Raw genomic sequence first — 16883 nt, forward strand, 5'->3', positions numbered from 1 at the left:
TAACTAATATGGAAGCAATATTAACTAAGCAGTAAGTAATAGGTAATTTAGTACAAAGGTAGTTCCTTGGTAGGTATTTGATTATTACTAAAGAAATATATCCTCATTGAGAACTACTTGTGAACTAAGAAATAATAACCAATTAATTACTAATCACAAAAGTAACATGTCTAAAAGTGAACAATTGTGTGGGTATGGTCATCATGGTCATAACATTTCAGAAGCATGTGCCTCAATTGGGTTCTTTGTGGAAACCAGTTTATGAATATTATCTCCCCAAATACATTAGCTACAGGTTGAGATTGTGACTACTACTCTTGCCAAAGGATGGACGTATGTTCTCTGTTTATTTCAAACTTAAACATAGAATAATACTAATAATGATATATTTTTTTAAATCTTAAATAATTAGGAAGTGATGTTGACACTCTCATGATTGGATTAGTTCACTATCATGAGCTCTATTGAGTGTCAGTTCAATATATCTCAGACTCCAAAGACCTACCTTTATGTTACAGTAGCTGCCTGAGGAGGACTTCTCTTTAGGATATGAATATAAACATTGATGTTCTCTTGTCAAAAACAATTTGCATCTTTAATGAAGAAATTGGCTGCATTTATGTTGCGATAAGCTTAAAACCACATCTCCCAGATTACAGTGTTTGTTATAGTGCCTCACAGAACCTGTACAGTATGAGTCAAATATAAAATTAAATAACTTGGGTAACACTTTAGAATAATGGTCCGTAGTTAACAAGTAGCTATGCAGGAAGTAATAGGTAGTACTGCATTATTCACAAGTAGTTCTCAATGAGGATATATTTCTTTAGTAATAATCAAATACCTACCAAGGAACTACCTTTGTACTAAATTACCTATTACTTCCAAATTAGTTAATAGTATTAAGTTCGGTGTTAATGCAGTACTACCTATTACTTCCTGCATAGCTACTTGTTAACTACGGACCATTATTCTAAAGTGTTACCGATTAGTCCATTTCATTTGTAGTCTAGGAAATGCCAGTGGCTTTACTCATAACGTTAGCAGCCTTGACCCCCAAACAAACTGATCACACCCCTCAAGTTATAGGACACACAGAAACTTGTAAAGCCCATCCACCACATAAAACAGTCATAACAATGATAATAACATTAAAATGGAATCTCCTGCTATTCAGCTGAAAATGTGCCCTCTTTTCCCCTCTGCTTTGGTCTCTGTCTCATTACCCCTTTAATTTATGGAGCAGTTAGCTGTGAATTTGAACCAGACGCCTCTGCAGGATCGGACGGACTGCTTTTAATAAACGTTAGAGGAAGTGGTTGTCCGATGGAAGCAGAGAGAATAGCATCTATGGCTTGGAGAGGTTTAATCTGTAGCAGGGATTCAGAAATTCTTGTTTTGATGTGACACACACAACGGCACTAAAGCTTATCTCAGTTGCTGGTTTTACATATGCTTTGTTCCTAGTTCTCTTTCTTTCCAAATTGGCTTTATGTGTTGCAGCACAGTGTTTCACAGAATATCTTAGTTACAATAAAATTTGCTCTCTTTTTCTTGTTTCATATCTGAAAATCAACATGTTTTGGGCCAGTGATAGCTGTAATTTATTTCAAACCATTTATAGGAACATTTTTATTTTTTGGTTGTTCGTTCTTCTTTAAAGGTGAAGTGTGTATATTTTTTATGTTAAAATAGTTTCTCCTGCAAGTCATTTGTTTGTTAATTATAGCTTCAAAAAATGAACACTGTAAACACACATGGGTAAACACACTATCAAAAATTACTTTGACCCACCACAGCAACATTGGGTCAACCAATGGTGAGTATGAGGTGGGACTATATGCATATTAAATATTGGGGAGTGTTCAGGAAGATTAAATCAGGCAAAGTAATTATTTCCACAAGTCCATTTGTTGAAGCTAGTGCTGCAGAAATTACACCTGTCAACTTACATTTTTACCATTTCCATTTCCTTGTGACATCACTATACTGAACTACACTCTTACTTTGTTTCTTTCAGCCCACTCCATGCAGTGTCATTCGCGCTGGCATGTGGAATCCCAGGTGTGACCCTGTTGACCCTGGGCGTGAATCCCCTGACGGGCATTCTGGGTGCCCTAAACATCTTCCTGTACACATGCTGCTACACTCCCCTGAAACGCCTCAGCATCACCAACACCTGGGTGGGCGCGGTGGTTGGCGCAATCCCACCTGTTATGGGCTGGACTGCAGCCACTGGCTCTCTTGATCTAGGTAAAGATCCTCTTACACACACAAACAACCTCTCCTTTGCCCTTGGTGTGCTACTATCTAAATGCTGTGGACTGTCCATTATACTCCTCAGTAAAAGTCACATGACAGCCCGCCTGGAGTTTGCCAAAAGGCACCTGAAGGACTCTGACCATGAGAAACTAAATTCTCTGGTCTGATGAAACAAAGATCAGCCTGAATGGCAAGCGTCATGTCTGGAGGAAACCAGGCACCACTCATCACCTTGCCAATACCATCCCTACAGTGAAGCATGGTGGTGGCAGCATTATGCTGTGGGGATGTTTTTCAGTGGCAGGAACTAGGAGACTAGTCAGGATTGAGGGAAAGATGAATGCAGCAATGTACAGAGACATCCTTGATGAAAACCTGCTCCAGAGCGCAGGTTTGAGGTTTGGACCTCAAACTGGGGTGAAGGTTCATCTTCCAACAGGACAATGACCCTAAGCACACAAGATAACAAAGGAGTGGCTATGGGACAACTCTGTGAATGTCCTTGAGTGGCCCAGCCAGAGCCCAGACTTAAACCCGATTGAACATCGGAGAGATCTGAAAATGGCTGTGCACCGATGCCAACCTGATGGAGCTTGAGAGGTCCTGCAAAGAAGAATGGGAGAAACTGCCCAAAAATAGGTGTGCCAAGCTAGTAGCATCATACTCAAAAAGACTTAAGGCTGTAATTGGTGCCAAAGGTCGTTTTCTTTTTGTTTTTGTTTTTTCAATAAATTTGCAAAGATTTCAAACAAACTTCTTTCACGTTGTCATTATGGGGAATTTTGAGGAATATAATGAATTTAATTCATTTTGGAATAAGGCTGTAACATAAATAAATGTGGAAAAAGTGAAGCGCTGTGAATACTGGATGCACTGTATACAGCACTGTGTGGGCACAGATAGGATATTTTTTCTATTGCCACAGAACACAATGTTAGTGTTTTTAACAGGAACTTCATATCAGGCTTACACTGAAATGTGTCCTTGGTCATAAAATGCCTCCTTGTGCACAGTGCTATCACATTTTCTCCCACAGTTAAGGGTTGTGTAGCAGTTCCACAGATGTGAAACTTTGTTATACACAGTCTCTATGAAATACATAAATGTCCCATATGGCAGTTCTGACTTTTACTAACTCCCTGACCTGAGGTCACCATCCACTTTTTTGAGTGTTGTAGTTGCACACATCCCATCATCCTGTGTTGGTCGAGTATGCCTTTCGCCCTAAAATCAAGTGTTTGTTGAACGCAGCAGTGTTCAGTGTGTTGTGGCAACCATGAGATTTGTTTTCTCAGAGGAGCAAACGGCTGAAATGTCTCTCCTCATATTTCAATGTTTTTCTGCAGTGCTCTAAAAACTCCATGTCTCTTGTAGAGCTGGCGAAAATAAAGTGTTAACGCATGCGATTAATTTATTATGCTTAATGCGTTTATTTTTTTTTAAATCTGATTAACGCATTTTCCAATTTGACATTAGATTCTGACATTTATTTTAGCTCTGTGTGAGTTCTAAAACACTGGTGGGAATAGGGCGGAACCTTTGCACTGTGTCAGGGGACATTACACTGACATACACAAAACAGTGATTCCATATCAATGATCAAGTGATGGAGAAATGGCCTCCTAACCACAATTTTCTTTGTACAAAACAAACCCAGATGGGACTTGTGATCAAAGTATGTGAGGGGAGGGGAAGTGGAGCAGCATGATTTTGCTTCAAGCGATCTCTTTCTGTTTAACTCATGAAGTTGATTAACATTATTATTATTGTTGTTGTTGAAGTACTTTTTACCCCTCAAAAAGACTGGTCTCACATTCTAGTCTTTCTATCGTCCCTCAAATGTTTTCTTACAACACTATATACACAAGATTTTATTGGTCAGTTTTAATGATGATCCTTATAATTTCTAGAGAACACAAAGCTTTTCTTAGTTTACTATAAGCAAGGCAACAACCACTCACATGGGGCTTCTCCTGACCACCACGATAGTGCAAGTATCTTAGCGGCAGGAAAGATGACCAAAGTGTGTTAGGTCTCCGTCATGCTGCCCTGCACTGTGTTTCCCAGGGGATTTAGCTACAAGTGTGTTCTCTAAGATCACACACACAAAGGGAGCTCTACGCATCATGCTCTGCTGCCCTTGCACGGGCCACTGTTTGTGCGGTGTCACCTTTCCACTCTGCCTTTAGGGTCTGAACTCAGGTGAATGGTGTTTGTTTCCTCCCCAGCTGGATGCGTAAGAGCTCAGGCATCTTTTCTCTGATGGGACGGAGTGTTTAAAATGTACTGTTTTTCTCTTTATCCTTTGACTTGTGTTTTGTTTAGTTACTCTGCTGCACTTTCGCACTCTCATTTCCTGCATGTAAACTTGCGCACACACACAGAGACTCTTCTACCACTGATAAAGTATTTCAGAGAGTTTGTTTGCTCATTCACTCTCTCTCTCTCTCTCTCTCTCTCTCTCTCCAGGAGCTCTCTTGCTGGGAGGTTTCCTGTTCTCCTGGCAGTTTCCTCACTTTAATGCATTGAGCTGGAACCTGAGAGAGGACTACTCGCGAGGCGGGTACCGAATGATGTCCGTCACTCATCCAGCCCTTTGTAAGCGTGTGGCCCTCCGCCACAGTGTAGGTCTGATTGGCCTCTCTGCCTTGGGCCCCGTGCTGGACGTCACCACTTGGACCTTTCCCTTAGTCTCTCTGCCAATTAACCTTTACATCAGCTACCTGGCCTTCAGGTTCTATCGGCATGGTGACAGGCAGAATGCCCGCAAGCTGTTTTTCTGTAGTCTCTGGCATCTGCCCATGTTGCTGCTCCTGGCACTCACCTGCAAAAAGAGTAATGCGATGCAGGACAAGGCAGCTGTAGCCCCTATTACGGCATCTCTGACTCTGTAGAGTCAAAACAATCACTCTATGGCCATTGCCATTGTTTTTCATATTCATCCTGACCCGCTTTCTGGAGATAATTACTGTTTGTCCCAAAATTAACAAAATCTTGCAATTAAAAAGATTATGCACCTTTAAAGGGAATGACAAAATGGAAAACATGCCTAATGGTCATAACCATAATCCCTTTATTAATATTGAGGTTTTTGTCAGGGAGAAATTACGACATTGTTGAGGCTTGTGTATTAATACACAGTAAAGATTTAAAAATCCCTGAATTCATTCAGTTAGCTTGTTCACAAATCAATGCTATGTGTGTGTAAATACATGATATATTTATTTGATACGGCCCCCCTGTTATAAACAAATAATGTAATTGACTTTGATTGTACAGACAAATATACAAAAAGATTGAGCCCTGACAAGTTAATATGGATTAATTATGTTATAGACACTTTTCACAACTTGTGTCTCATTACCGTAATGCAACCAGCTGTTTTACTTTTACTATTCCCATTGTCTTCAGTGATGATTTTCATGCTGTTTTTTTGGTTTTTTTTTACTGTGTAACAGTAAAACAATGCTATTGTACAATTATTTAATTAAAATCATCAAATTTATAGCATTAACAAGGGGATACATCCAAGACGTATTTGTACTTTACCAAAAAAAAAAAAACACTTTCTTTTTACAGCATTGCGTTAATGAGAATATAATTATTATATTATATAATTAGAATATTATTTTTTTTTTTTAAAAAAAGCATCTCATGGGTCACAAGAGCTCATAATGAAGCATTTAGCATTGTGGTAATGAAAATGTGGGGTTAAAATTGCATAACTATCATTACAATATCGCCAAAAAAAAAAAAAAGTCAATGGCCCTAAAAATAGGCGGCATTTTCTATTTGCAATGTGTCATTTCTCTTATTTGATTATAAATTAAAATAGGACCAGGAAATGTTTTGACGGATTTCAGGAGAATCAACTGCATACATTTGCCTGAGATTTGCCAATATTGTCAAACTATGTTTGGGTCTAATGTTGTCATTATTGTGGATATATGGCTTGATGCTTTATAGGCCAAATAAGAGAACGGTTTAATGTGCTTTGAAATTAACAGAGTAATCAGCAACATTTACATGATACATGCAAGTTTGTTCTTAACTAATTACTTGGATAATCAGATATTTATTTTGGATTTCTAAGTCTGATAAAAATATAATTTTGGCAGTGATTGATTCAGTTAAGAAAAACATTCTCACTGTTAGCCTGGAAGTCTTTATTCTGCATCCTTGTTTAAATTTTCGTCCCTCTGACAACGTTCTGGCATTAAAGATGCTTAAGTTTTGAGAACAAATCAAATAAACGTTCAACTCACTCAGCCATTCCCAGAATCACAGTAATGGTGAATAAATGTACAGAGTGCTGAATACCACTGAAGTCTGATCAGTCCAAACGGTGAAACACTGAACACGTGTAGATGTATCACCTTCACTGTTTACGATCATCTGACCTTACTGTTTCAATTACCTGTGTTAGATGCAAAAGAACAAATGTTATTTTTAATAAATGTCTTGTGATCAGACTTGTGTTTGAGATTTATTTCCTAATTATTGTTTAAATATTTGACTTCTAATGTTTGCTGTGTGTAATCGGGAAGGATGAAGGAACTATTTTCTAGGTTTAATTTTGCATTCATGGCAGGTTGTTTGTTGACTAGTTAACGATGCAAAGGGACGCATGGCCTAATTCCATTAGAGAAGTATCTCACTGTATCTCCAGACAGGCCTGGAAACAATGTCTGGCTGCTCTGGACACATTTGTCTTAGATATCAGCCATATAATCTCCTAAGTATCGACCTCTGCACCTGTCCGACTGCAACACTTGATACTCCTTTGCTGTTTATTTCACAGTTGTCCTCCATGGTTCCACTTCTATCACCACCTCCATGAGATGCCTGCATACGGTATGCCGCTCCCCACCTCTCTTCCCAACTAGAAAGATTTAGTCAGGACAGGAAGGCGAGGCATTCCCCCTCGTAAAGGTCGGGTCTGGATGCAGCCAGCAGCAGTCCACTGAACATTAGAGAGACAAAGAAGGGCAAAAAGAGAGGGAAACAGCTGTTCCCAACATGTCAATAGATTGAATAGCAGTTCCAGCCCTCCTGAGGTCCGTGGACTCTCCCACCATGATTTTATAGCTTCCGCTCCATAGGGTTGTCGTGGTGGTCACCCTGTGTGGGACGAAGCACAGACTTTCCTGTACCCAAAGCATCATATTGGAAGCCCTGCACTGTTTTAATGTGGACTGACATGTTCTGGTGTGCAGAATAGGTATCATTTGTATCACCTTTTAAATACTACATACTATATAAATGGTTTAATTTTCCTTTTTGGGAACTTTTTTGCTACTTCATCAGGCTAGATACATGACACTCTTGGTGAATGCATCATAATTGGAATAATCCACTTTTTAAGAAAAACATTGTTGACTCGTGAACTGAATGTGTCACTGAGAGAGTTTCTCACAGTACATTCATTCGTTATGAGCTCTTGTGACCCATGAGGTGGTGAACACATTTCACATAATGATCTTTTGGCTCTGTGGTTTTTCTCATCCAGCTTGGATTCTCATTACATTTTAACAGCCTCCCAGACCTTCATTTGTTACAACAGCAACAGGTGGATTTCTCCTCTCTTTTCATTTACAGGCAACAAAGTGCTTTGAAATCTTAGACTGAAATTCAGGATGATAAATTGTAATTGTTGAAAAATGTTTACATTTAGTTTAGAAATACCAGTTATGTACTATGAAATAATTATTTTCTTTCTGAACTACCTCTGAGTGACAACTAAAAATTGTATTTTTTCTAAAATACTCTTTAACTGCAGTTTAAGCATGTTAGGCAGGATGACAAACGTTGTTGGCAGACTTTGGGTTGTAGTGCAAAGTATTCCTGGCACAAAGTGTGCAAGAAAAACAGTATCGTGAAAGGCTTTTGTAATTGATTTATACCTACACTCCACTTGCTTGAAATCAGTCATGGGGAGGACTAATGTTTCTTGAGCAAAATATTCCCTAAACTTCTTTAAATCTCACCAAGATATATTGATCTTAAGGGAGTCACTCATTCTCTAACTCACACAGTGACATCAATCTTGGCAATGTGGTCTAGTTCATACATTATTGTCGTGAAAGGCGACAGAAGAGTCTAAGGGCTGTGCCAGAGTAAATAATGATGCAAAAATATACATTAGTAAACAGAAGAAAAAAAAAAAAAAAGAAACTTGCTGCACTGATTTAAAAAATAGATTTTAGTTTTCATATACTCCTTATTTAATATCTATTGGACTTCAAACGTAGGGACACTTAATATTATATATATATATATATATATATATATATATATATATATATATATATATATATATATATATATATATATTAATATAAAAAAGATGTATTTATTTTTTGCATGGCTCCATCTGATATCAATTTAAAACCATTTGTGCTGTTTCACAATTAAGACAATTTTTAGACTACATTTCTTCATGAAGGAAAAGGGTATTTTCTGACCCATTGCCCTCAGCTTTTAATCTTATTTGGTCTTAGGTGACCAAGCATGTTTAGTGCGCTGTCCACACAGGGCCTAATTCACTAGTCTTTATCCAATTCCCCGAGAACTTGAGTTTATAAATTCACATCGGTACGTATATTTAGCCTAATAACTTTGATAAATAACTATGACATTATATAGTCTATATCATTTGATGCGTAAATATTACAAATATATTTTCATACACGTATGTTCATTTTCTGTTGAGTAGGCCTATTATGAAATATTTGTTAATGACTTCATAATTCAGAAATTATGGGTGAGTTTTGGTAAATAAGATTTAATTGAATTCGCCCTAAACTTTCCAATTTAGGTCTAATATCTGACGCTCTTTACGTTTAACTGAGTTTAAATAACTTGATGAAGAACAAATGTATTTGTTTTTGTTCAAAACCCTGTCTATTACGATTAGAAAAAAATGTCATATATATCAACATGTTATTTATAATAACGTATAGCATATAGGCCTATATGCACAGGTCGCTTGTACTGAGATTCTTGTGCAGAAAATATAAATATAGATCAAAACACTGCACTGTTTTTTCCCCATATCGGCTAATATGGATTTCAAGGTTATGTAACCCCCTGTTTTGTGTAATCTACAAAATACAATAGATGTGAATACAATAATAAATTAGAAAAATAAAATAATACGGTTTTTTTTCCTTCTTTTTTTGCTAATGCAAATATATCAATACTTTTTAATTTCATGCGTGGGCTACGACTTTCGATTTGATTTTACTTGATCTGATTTGAAGTCAAAATGACTTCATCGCAAAGACGAAGCCTGTAGATCCGGGGATTTTAATTATTATTAGGCCTATTTATTATTATTTAGCAGAATTCGGAACAATTCTGTAGACTAGAGTTAAGATATTTGGAAAATTACCATTTTGTGACTTAACATGAAGTTTTAACACCGATTCCAATTCACATTTAAAGCATTACACGAAGAGAAGGTTTTCTTATTTCGTTGCAAATTCGTGTAAGCTATTTAAATATTTCTCTCCGTATTTAAGACTTCAGAAGCTAAACAAACTTTGAACAGGAAAAATAAAGCAGTTGTAAGCAATTACAACTTTTTCATAAACTTTTTTCATTGTATGTTATTCAAGCCTGTCTGTTGTAACGCACGAGGTACAACGTATTACACTATATTTGAGAAACAAACTCAGACTAACTGTTGCGTAGCCTAATTAAACTTTTTTGAATGATGAACTAGACTCAAATTGTACCTTGTGTTTTAAAACTGTAATAGTCTTTGTAGCCTACCACTAAATCCAGTTTCCTTCCTAACCTGTTCAGTTGCTTACAATTTGTAACACTTTGGAAAACCCCAATAACAGGAATAAAGGGATTCGGGTTTAATGTTTCTCTATCCAATAAGAGCGTTTAATCGGCTGAGCGACCAAGTGTCTTGTCTCAAATCCCCGCCTACGCCGTCCTCTGATTGGTAAGCTGATTTCAGCAACTCCGCCATTATTCAAATCGCTTCGTACTGGTAGGCCGCCTCTGCTGTCAATCACCTGCATCAGCGCTCTTTAAGGTCTAGTAGCCTACTCTGCTCAGCCTCTCTCTCTCTCTCTCACAGTGCAGCACGGGACGGGGATGCGACCGGGAGCAGCTTCCACGGCTGGGTTTCGGGCAGGGGAATAAAGTACACCGGTCCTTTGCTTCAGTTTTCTCGTTTTCATCCGTAGACATGGCAGAGAACAGTTGACTCAAAGCGCGTTTCTAGATGTTCCGGCCACTTTGGGGGTAGATTATTTAATTTCTGAAGATTGGTGTTGAATTTATTGTGCACTAATGGCTTGCAAAGACGGTAGGGATTCCTGAGGCTGGACCTGGACAGAATTGTACCTACCCGTCAATATGTCCAGTTGGAGTGTGATGATCTCTATGCACAGGGCTTATGGAATATAGCCTGTTCTGTCACCCACTCCACGCGCTCTCCGTCAGTCCCGTGAAGAAGAAACTCGGGCTCCTCTTCATCATGCTGCTCCTCTGGGTCTACATGCTCTACTCCTGTGTGGGCTACTGTGCCACTATGCCACCAAGTTTAGTCATGGACAATAGTAAAAATATTCAAGACATTGGTTATCTCGGGAAAACTGAGGCGGAGAGTGGCCGAGCGGACGTCGTGATGTCCAAGCTGCTCTCCAGACCGCAGAGCTCTTGGACGGACTTGGAATCAGATTATGATGAACCTACCGTCAGAAGGGCACCCCGAGGCTTCTCTAAAAACGATGTGGACGCGGACCGAGCTGAGGAGTGGGACGGCGGGCGAGGAGGAGATCAGAGAGTCTCTGCGCTGTCAAGTTTCTCCAATGGCTCGGGCAGTCAGAAGCTGCCTCAGGCGATCATCATCGGCGTGAAGAAAGGCGGGACGCGCGCGCTGCTGGAGTTTCTGCGCGTGCATCCCGATATTCGCGCGGTCGGAGCGGAGCCGCACTTTTTCGATCGTAACTATGACAACGGACTGGACTGGTACAGGTAAGAACACTGATAATCGTTCATAAAAACATAAACCTATACTTTTCGGAACTTCCATTGACTTTTATTTATTATTATGTGAAGCATATTATAATGACTACAACTTTACATACAGCTTTCGGCATTTTTCTTTTGTTTAATTTTTAAATAAGGCATTATTTGGTAGCTATACTTTGGTACTCTTCTAAAGTTGTTTCTACTTTTTTTAAAATTTATTTATTTATTATTTTATTTTATTTTTCAGAAAGTGGCCCTTACAAGTAGCCTAGCTACACACTCACAAATACACACACAGGAGTTCAGAAAGAGGAGACTTCAGATTTGCATTTTCTAAATTAAATGAAAAGGAAAATATCGTGTAGGCTGCAATATAATATATTAATGGATTATATATATATATATATATATATATATATATATATATATATATATATATAGGTTTTTTTCAGTGCAGGTTATCTGAGCCTTTAACCGTTTGTAAGGTGCTTTGTGTGCTATAGCTGTCCTGATGAATTATTTAGTTTATAGTAATTGAACTACATGAATCAAATCTTCAGTGAATAAACAAGCACTATTCCAAACCCGTCACCGTCATACACTGGACCTTGTCCTCCGCAATGCATTAGCCTGGATAAATATTATAATTATTATCATTATCAGGCTATTTTTTGTTGATGTTATATTTGTTATTCATCATCATTTGTTATTTTAGTGCTTTCTTACATATGTTATAGTCTACCTAATATTCAATTTCAAATGTAATGATATCCGATGATTAAATTGGCTAAAAGTGAAATGTTGTATGTTTGCATTTAGCCTGCATTTGTAACGTTTAAAGCAAGCCATCTGTAAACACAGACTTTAAACGCGTTTCAGGCAGTAGCTGGTTTTCAGATTCCAGTTTACACGGTTACTTTGGTTTCGCTGATCCTGCTATAGGCTACTGTCAAACTATTCCACTTTGTCCGGTGATCTGAGAGAATTGAAATCTGAAATGCTGAGTTCTTTATATACGCATTAATTTAAATTGATATTATTCAAATAAACACAATAGTCCTTGAACGGTCGGTCAGATTTTGTGATTGTAATACCTTGAGAGACGAAGCGCAGATGACGGCAGATGTTGCGCAGTGGTCTCTGTTGGAGACACTGGATCATTGCAGGTTAACGGACCTCTACGTTTCCTTTCACTATTACAACTTCTTAAATCTTCTGTTGTATATATATATATTTTAACGGACTAGTTGGAGTTACTACAATTTCCGAAATACCGGTAAAACATAATTCGAGCAATTACATGTAATGGGCAAACCTTCATTTTTGTTGCGCAGAAGTTTTATTTTTTATGGCTGCCTGAATTGAGAGAAATCGATAAAAAATAATACAAATGAAAATTACAGTCTACATTCCGCAGGAAAGTCACATTGACGACATCAATACAATTATTACCTCTTGAATTATATAGTAGGCTATTGTTTATGCATGCTTGGATTGAAGTTTGGCTTAATGCAATTATTTATTTTCTTTATTCACGGTTTTAAAAACCATAAAACGTTGTTTTGTTCTGTTAATTATTTCAGGTTGTATTTTATATAACTTTTTTCTTTCTTTTTTTGAAAGAAGATTTATATATGTGTAAATAAACAGTACATACATGTATATGTACTGTTTATTTATACATTTGCTGTTCTAATTGGCCTTTTTTTGGATATTATTTATGGGTCTATTTAATTGTAGGTTATCGACTAAAGTTTCAAAACACAATATAGCTCATAAATTCCTCGCTGTATTTACGAAGACTGAAGCAATCTGTTTTATTTTCTTTAACTTACACTTTGCAGTATTAAAATGTGATTACATTTTGATAAACTATATGTTAACATTCCACAAATGATCAAATATTTAATGCTCTATTGTAAAATATAATGTTATTTATATAGTGCGTGCATAAAATCAAATTGTAGAGAGAAAGGGGGATTTATTGCCCCAGAGTCTGTCTCCGCCTACTCCGAACCCGGGACGAAAATACATTCTGAAAAGTTGATAAAACAGTCCTGGACTGCACGCCTGTCTTTCTAACCGGATTTGTAAAAGTTTGGGTTTTGAAAGCCCAGTGCTTTTAAATATATGCGACGTTTCAGGGCCCCCTGTAACAGAAAACAGGACGGATGAAAGAATGGGCGTTGTGGTGAAAGCTCGGCAGTTCATCTTGGATGAAAAGGGAATTATATTCATGCATGTTGGGGGGGGGGGTTATTTGATTTAAATATTTAAATGTAGACTTCAGTCTGATGCACATTCATCCCAAACTTTCCTTGAAAATCTGCTTCACCAGAATCAATAACTAAAGAGGGTTCTGAAAATGTTCAGTATCTCTAAACCTGCACTTTATTTTTTAAATTGGATTAATTGATCTCAATGATTATGCCATTTAACATATTTTTGTAATTATTTTACAGATAAAATAAAGCACCGGAAAGTGGTCAAATGTGTTAAGTGCAACTTAACAAGTAATTAAAAAAAGTAGTCTTTGGGAGAGCTTTCAGTTAAAACATAAATATTTAAGGAACCTTTATGCACTTATGCATGTTCTTGAATGCAAATAAATAAATAAATTGCTGTTGACAATTGAGTCAGTAATATGTGCCGTCTAAGTTAATACTAAGGTAATGAGTGATTTTCCGTAAAACATTTTAAAAAAAAAAACACCCGGCCTTATCTATTTTTAAATCTATTTTTAATTTGCAAATCTGAAAAGTCTGTTTACCGGTCAGTGGACAAGTGCATATCTGAGAATGAGGATCTTCCTCAAAAAAAGCTGTTTTATACTTTTGAGATCTTTGAGAAATACTCCATATTCAGAGTTATTTAGAAGTTAAAGCCTCTGTTGGGTAAAAACAACAGATTGATTACTTTTAGATTAAATAAAGTCCTAAACATGAGAATGTTGGGTGCTAAAATGTGTGACTCTCCCCCCTCTAATACTTTTTAAGGCAGAGATGCCCAAACCAGGGGTACAAAAGTTGGCTTTTGATGACCTTTGATTTTGCCTGCTTTGCCAGAGGGGAACATTGGCAATATATATATATGCCATCGGTGCAGCTGTTTACTGTATTAGTTAAGCAGATTGTGGAGTAAGGTTTTTGTATATTATGGGATCATAAAGGAGGGGAACCAGGGCATCTTTTATATTTTTAATATAATACAGTTTGAAATAATGCAATGTTTACTTTCGGCCCACGGTCCTCAATCAAGTTTGATTTTTGGCCCTTCATAGGAAAAGATTTGGGAACCTCTGTTTTAAGTAAAAGGTTTTCTATGTTTCAAATTTAACTGGATTCACATGCCATTGCAGCTGGTTTGAGTTGGACATATGATGCCACATTGAAATTCTATATCTGGGCACTGCAGTTTGGGCTAAGGATACAGCACACAAACAAATGCAGACTTGTTTTCTCTGTCTCCAACCTCTTCATGCGACTTGATCGAAAATTGTGTTGCAAAGGAAGTGTTTCTCAGAAGTGTCACTCTCACAGGATTGAACAGAAATATAGTTATGTAGTGTCCCATACTTAGTAAAGGTTTAGATATGCTGTGTAACGGAAAAGAGAGATTATGGTGCAGAAATCATGTATTTTAAAGCCATTCCAGTGCATGGAAAGCATGCCACAGAGTCACATTTCTAATAAGGCAGCTATCTTTACTGTGGACATGTTGTCTTCATTTATCTGAGAATTGTGATTGTCCTTTTAAAAAGAAATATATTGGATATTGTGCAACAGAGTGCCAAAGAAAGAGGCATGTCAGATAAGCTTTTGTTCTATAATTCTTGTTAGACCTGTTTGGACTGTATTAGAGACTAAGTGTGGTGTTTGACTCATGGAGATCTATATGAACAAGTATTATCATCAGGCACTTCACATTTCCTCTGTGTTTTTTTATAAGCTTCTCCCAGAAATGTCTGGTTAATGTGGAGTTGTTAGCAAATCTCAGTTTATTCCTAAGACAGATATTACAATGTGAATAACTAAAATCAGAGTAGCTTGAATTGCTGTGGAATATTTTGTGAAAGGGGTGGCCTGGCAATTTTGTTTTCACTTTGACCATTTGCAGTTTCCGAATACTTTTCTGATTTGTGTGGTCTTGCAAAATTTCTAGAGGTTTTGCTGCTTTTACATTATTTTAATTTTTCTGGAGGCTCTAATAATAAGCAGTTTAGTTGGCTTCTCAAAAATCCCACCCACCCAGTCAGACTGTCTCAGCTGGATCCACAAATGTTGTGGAGGCCCTGTTGCTGTGGATGACATAGTGTTACATAGTGTTCAAATCTATCAATGCATCTTTTTGCAGTCTAACGTCTCCTCCTTGCCAAGAATGGGAAGTCAACATGTAGGAAACTTGCACATTTCACACAATTTTATACAGAACCGTTACCACAGCTAAAAGTACAGCAACACATAGTAAATCTATGCAAACATAGTAAATCTATGCACATTTTCTAGTGTTTAATTGAAGGTCAGGTTTCCTACTTCTGCTACAAAGATATGTTATAGGGAACAATGCTATTCTTTGGCATTCACTCTTTAGTGTGCAATCCCTGTGATTCCATCCTGTGATCAAGGGTGTGTTTTCTGAATTGCAGCTCTTAAAACAACATACTCCATAACCGACATCCAACAAAGGGACAAGTGGAGCATTGTTCCACGAGTGGGAATGGCTCTGCAGAAAATCCCGTTCCACTATTGGACTCATAACAGACTCTCGGAAGTCTGTCACTTGAAAGTTCTTATCTTTGGATTGCTACGACCCCCTGCCACCGTGTCCAGTTGAGGACCTCCATCCATGGAATGGCCAGTTCTGGATGGATGCCCGGCTTTTGTACCCACACTCCAGGGGGGTTCACGCCACCATGTAGGTGACCCATACGGACTCTGTGGCCAGTGACCCCCTTCTTTCTGCCTCTATAATGCAGGGGCCATCTTGTCTAAGTGGCGCTGGGTTAAATCAAACCAAAGTTTGGTTGTGCATACTGAGTGTGTTTGTACACATTGATCAGTAGTTGTCTGAGTTGGGTGGAGGACAGTGTTGTATTTTGTTGTTGCAATAAAAATGCAGAAGCAATGGTTGGTGACTGCTGTAGAAGATGAAACATACACCCTCACGTGCACTCAGATAAGCACAGAGTAATGACTCAAGCCAGTGTTGACCCTTTGGGAGAAGATGTATTGACTAGTTTACGCTGTATGTATCTAAGGATCTTTTGAACAACACTGACTCTGTAAAGACCATCTGCACTGCTGGTGAGACCCGATCAACACGGCATCCTTTCTGAACCAACAAAGTCTCATGACAACTCATAATAATTGGTACAAGATGATGAAATCTTAAGATTTCATTTGACTTGTCTCATATGAAAAGGTACAACATTTATTCACATAGAGGTCAACCGATCAAACAGAATTTCAAATTTATATAATACAATACAAGCATCAAATTATAGCTAGCTTCCTATACAACACTTTATTTTAAGAAAGGGTAAAGTCTGTGAATAAATTTGGTTACTTATTCCATATATGTATATTAATGCAATGAAAATGACTGATGTATGTCAGTAACCTATAATA

The 16883-nt window shown here is 37.6% G+C and overlaps 2 protein-coding genes across 2 annotated transcripts in view; both read left to right on the forward strand.

The window, feature by feature from the left end:
• The window catches only part of LOC127627256 (protoheme IX farnesyltransferase, mitochondrial-like), a 65900-nt gene extending 59172 nt beyond the window's left edge, over window positions 1-6728 (forward strand). The window contains exons 6-7 of the mRNA XM_052103596.1: window positions 2021-2253; window positions 4732-6728. Of these exons, the coding sequence (XP_051959556.1) occupies window positions 2021-2253; window positions 4732-5156 (658 nt within the window). The 3' untranslated portion in view covers window positions 5157-6728. The remainder of the gene's footprint in view (window positions 1-2020; window positions 2254-4731) is intronic.
• A 3634-nt stretch (window positions 6729-10362) lies between these two features.
• The window catches only part of LOC127626605 (heparan sulfate glucosamine 3-O-sulfotransferase 3B1-like), a 30326-nt gene continuing 23805 nt past the window's right edge, over window positions 10363-16883 (forward strand). The window contains exon 1 of the mRNA XM_052102511.1: window positions 10363-11259. Within this exon, the coding sequence (XP_051958471.1) occupies window positions 10679-11259 (581 nt within the window). The 5' untranslated portion in view covers window positions 10363-10678. The remainder of the gene's footprint in view (window positions 11260-16883) is intronic.

Source organism: Xyrauchen texanus, chromosome 33, assembly GCF_025860055.1.
Source record: "Xyrauchen texanus isolate HMW12.3.18 chromosome 33, RBS_HiC_50CHRs, whole genome shotgun sequence".
Classification (NCBI taxonomy): Eukaryota; Metazoa; Chordata; class Actinopteri; order Cypriniformes; family Catostomidae; genus Xyrauchen; species Xyrauchen texanus.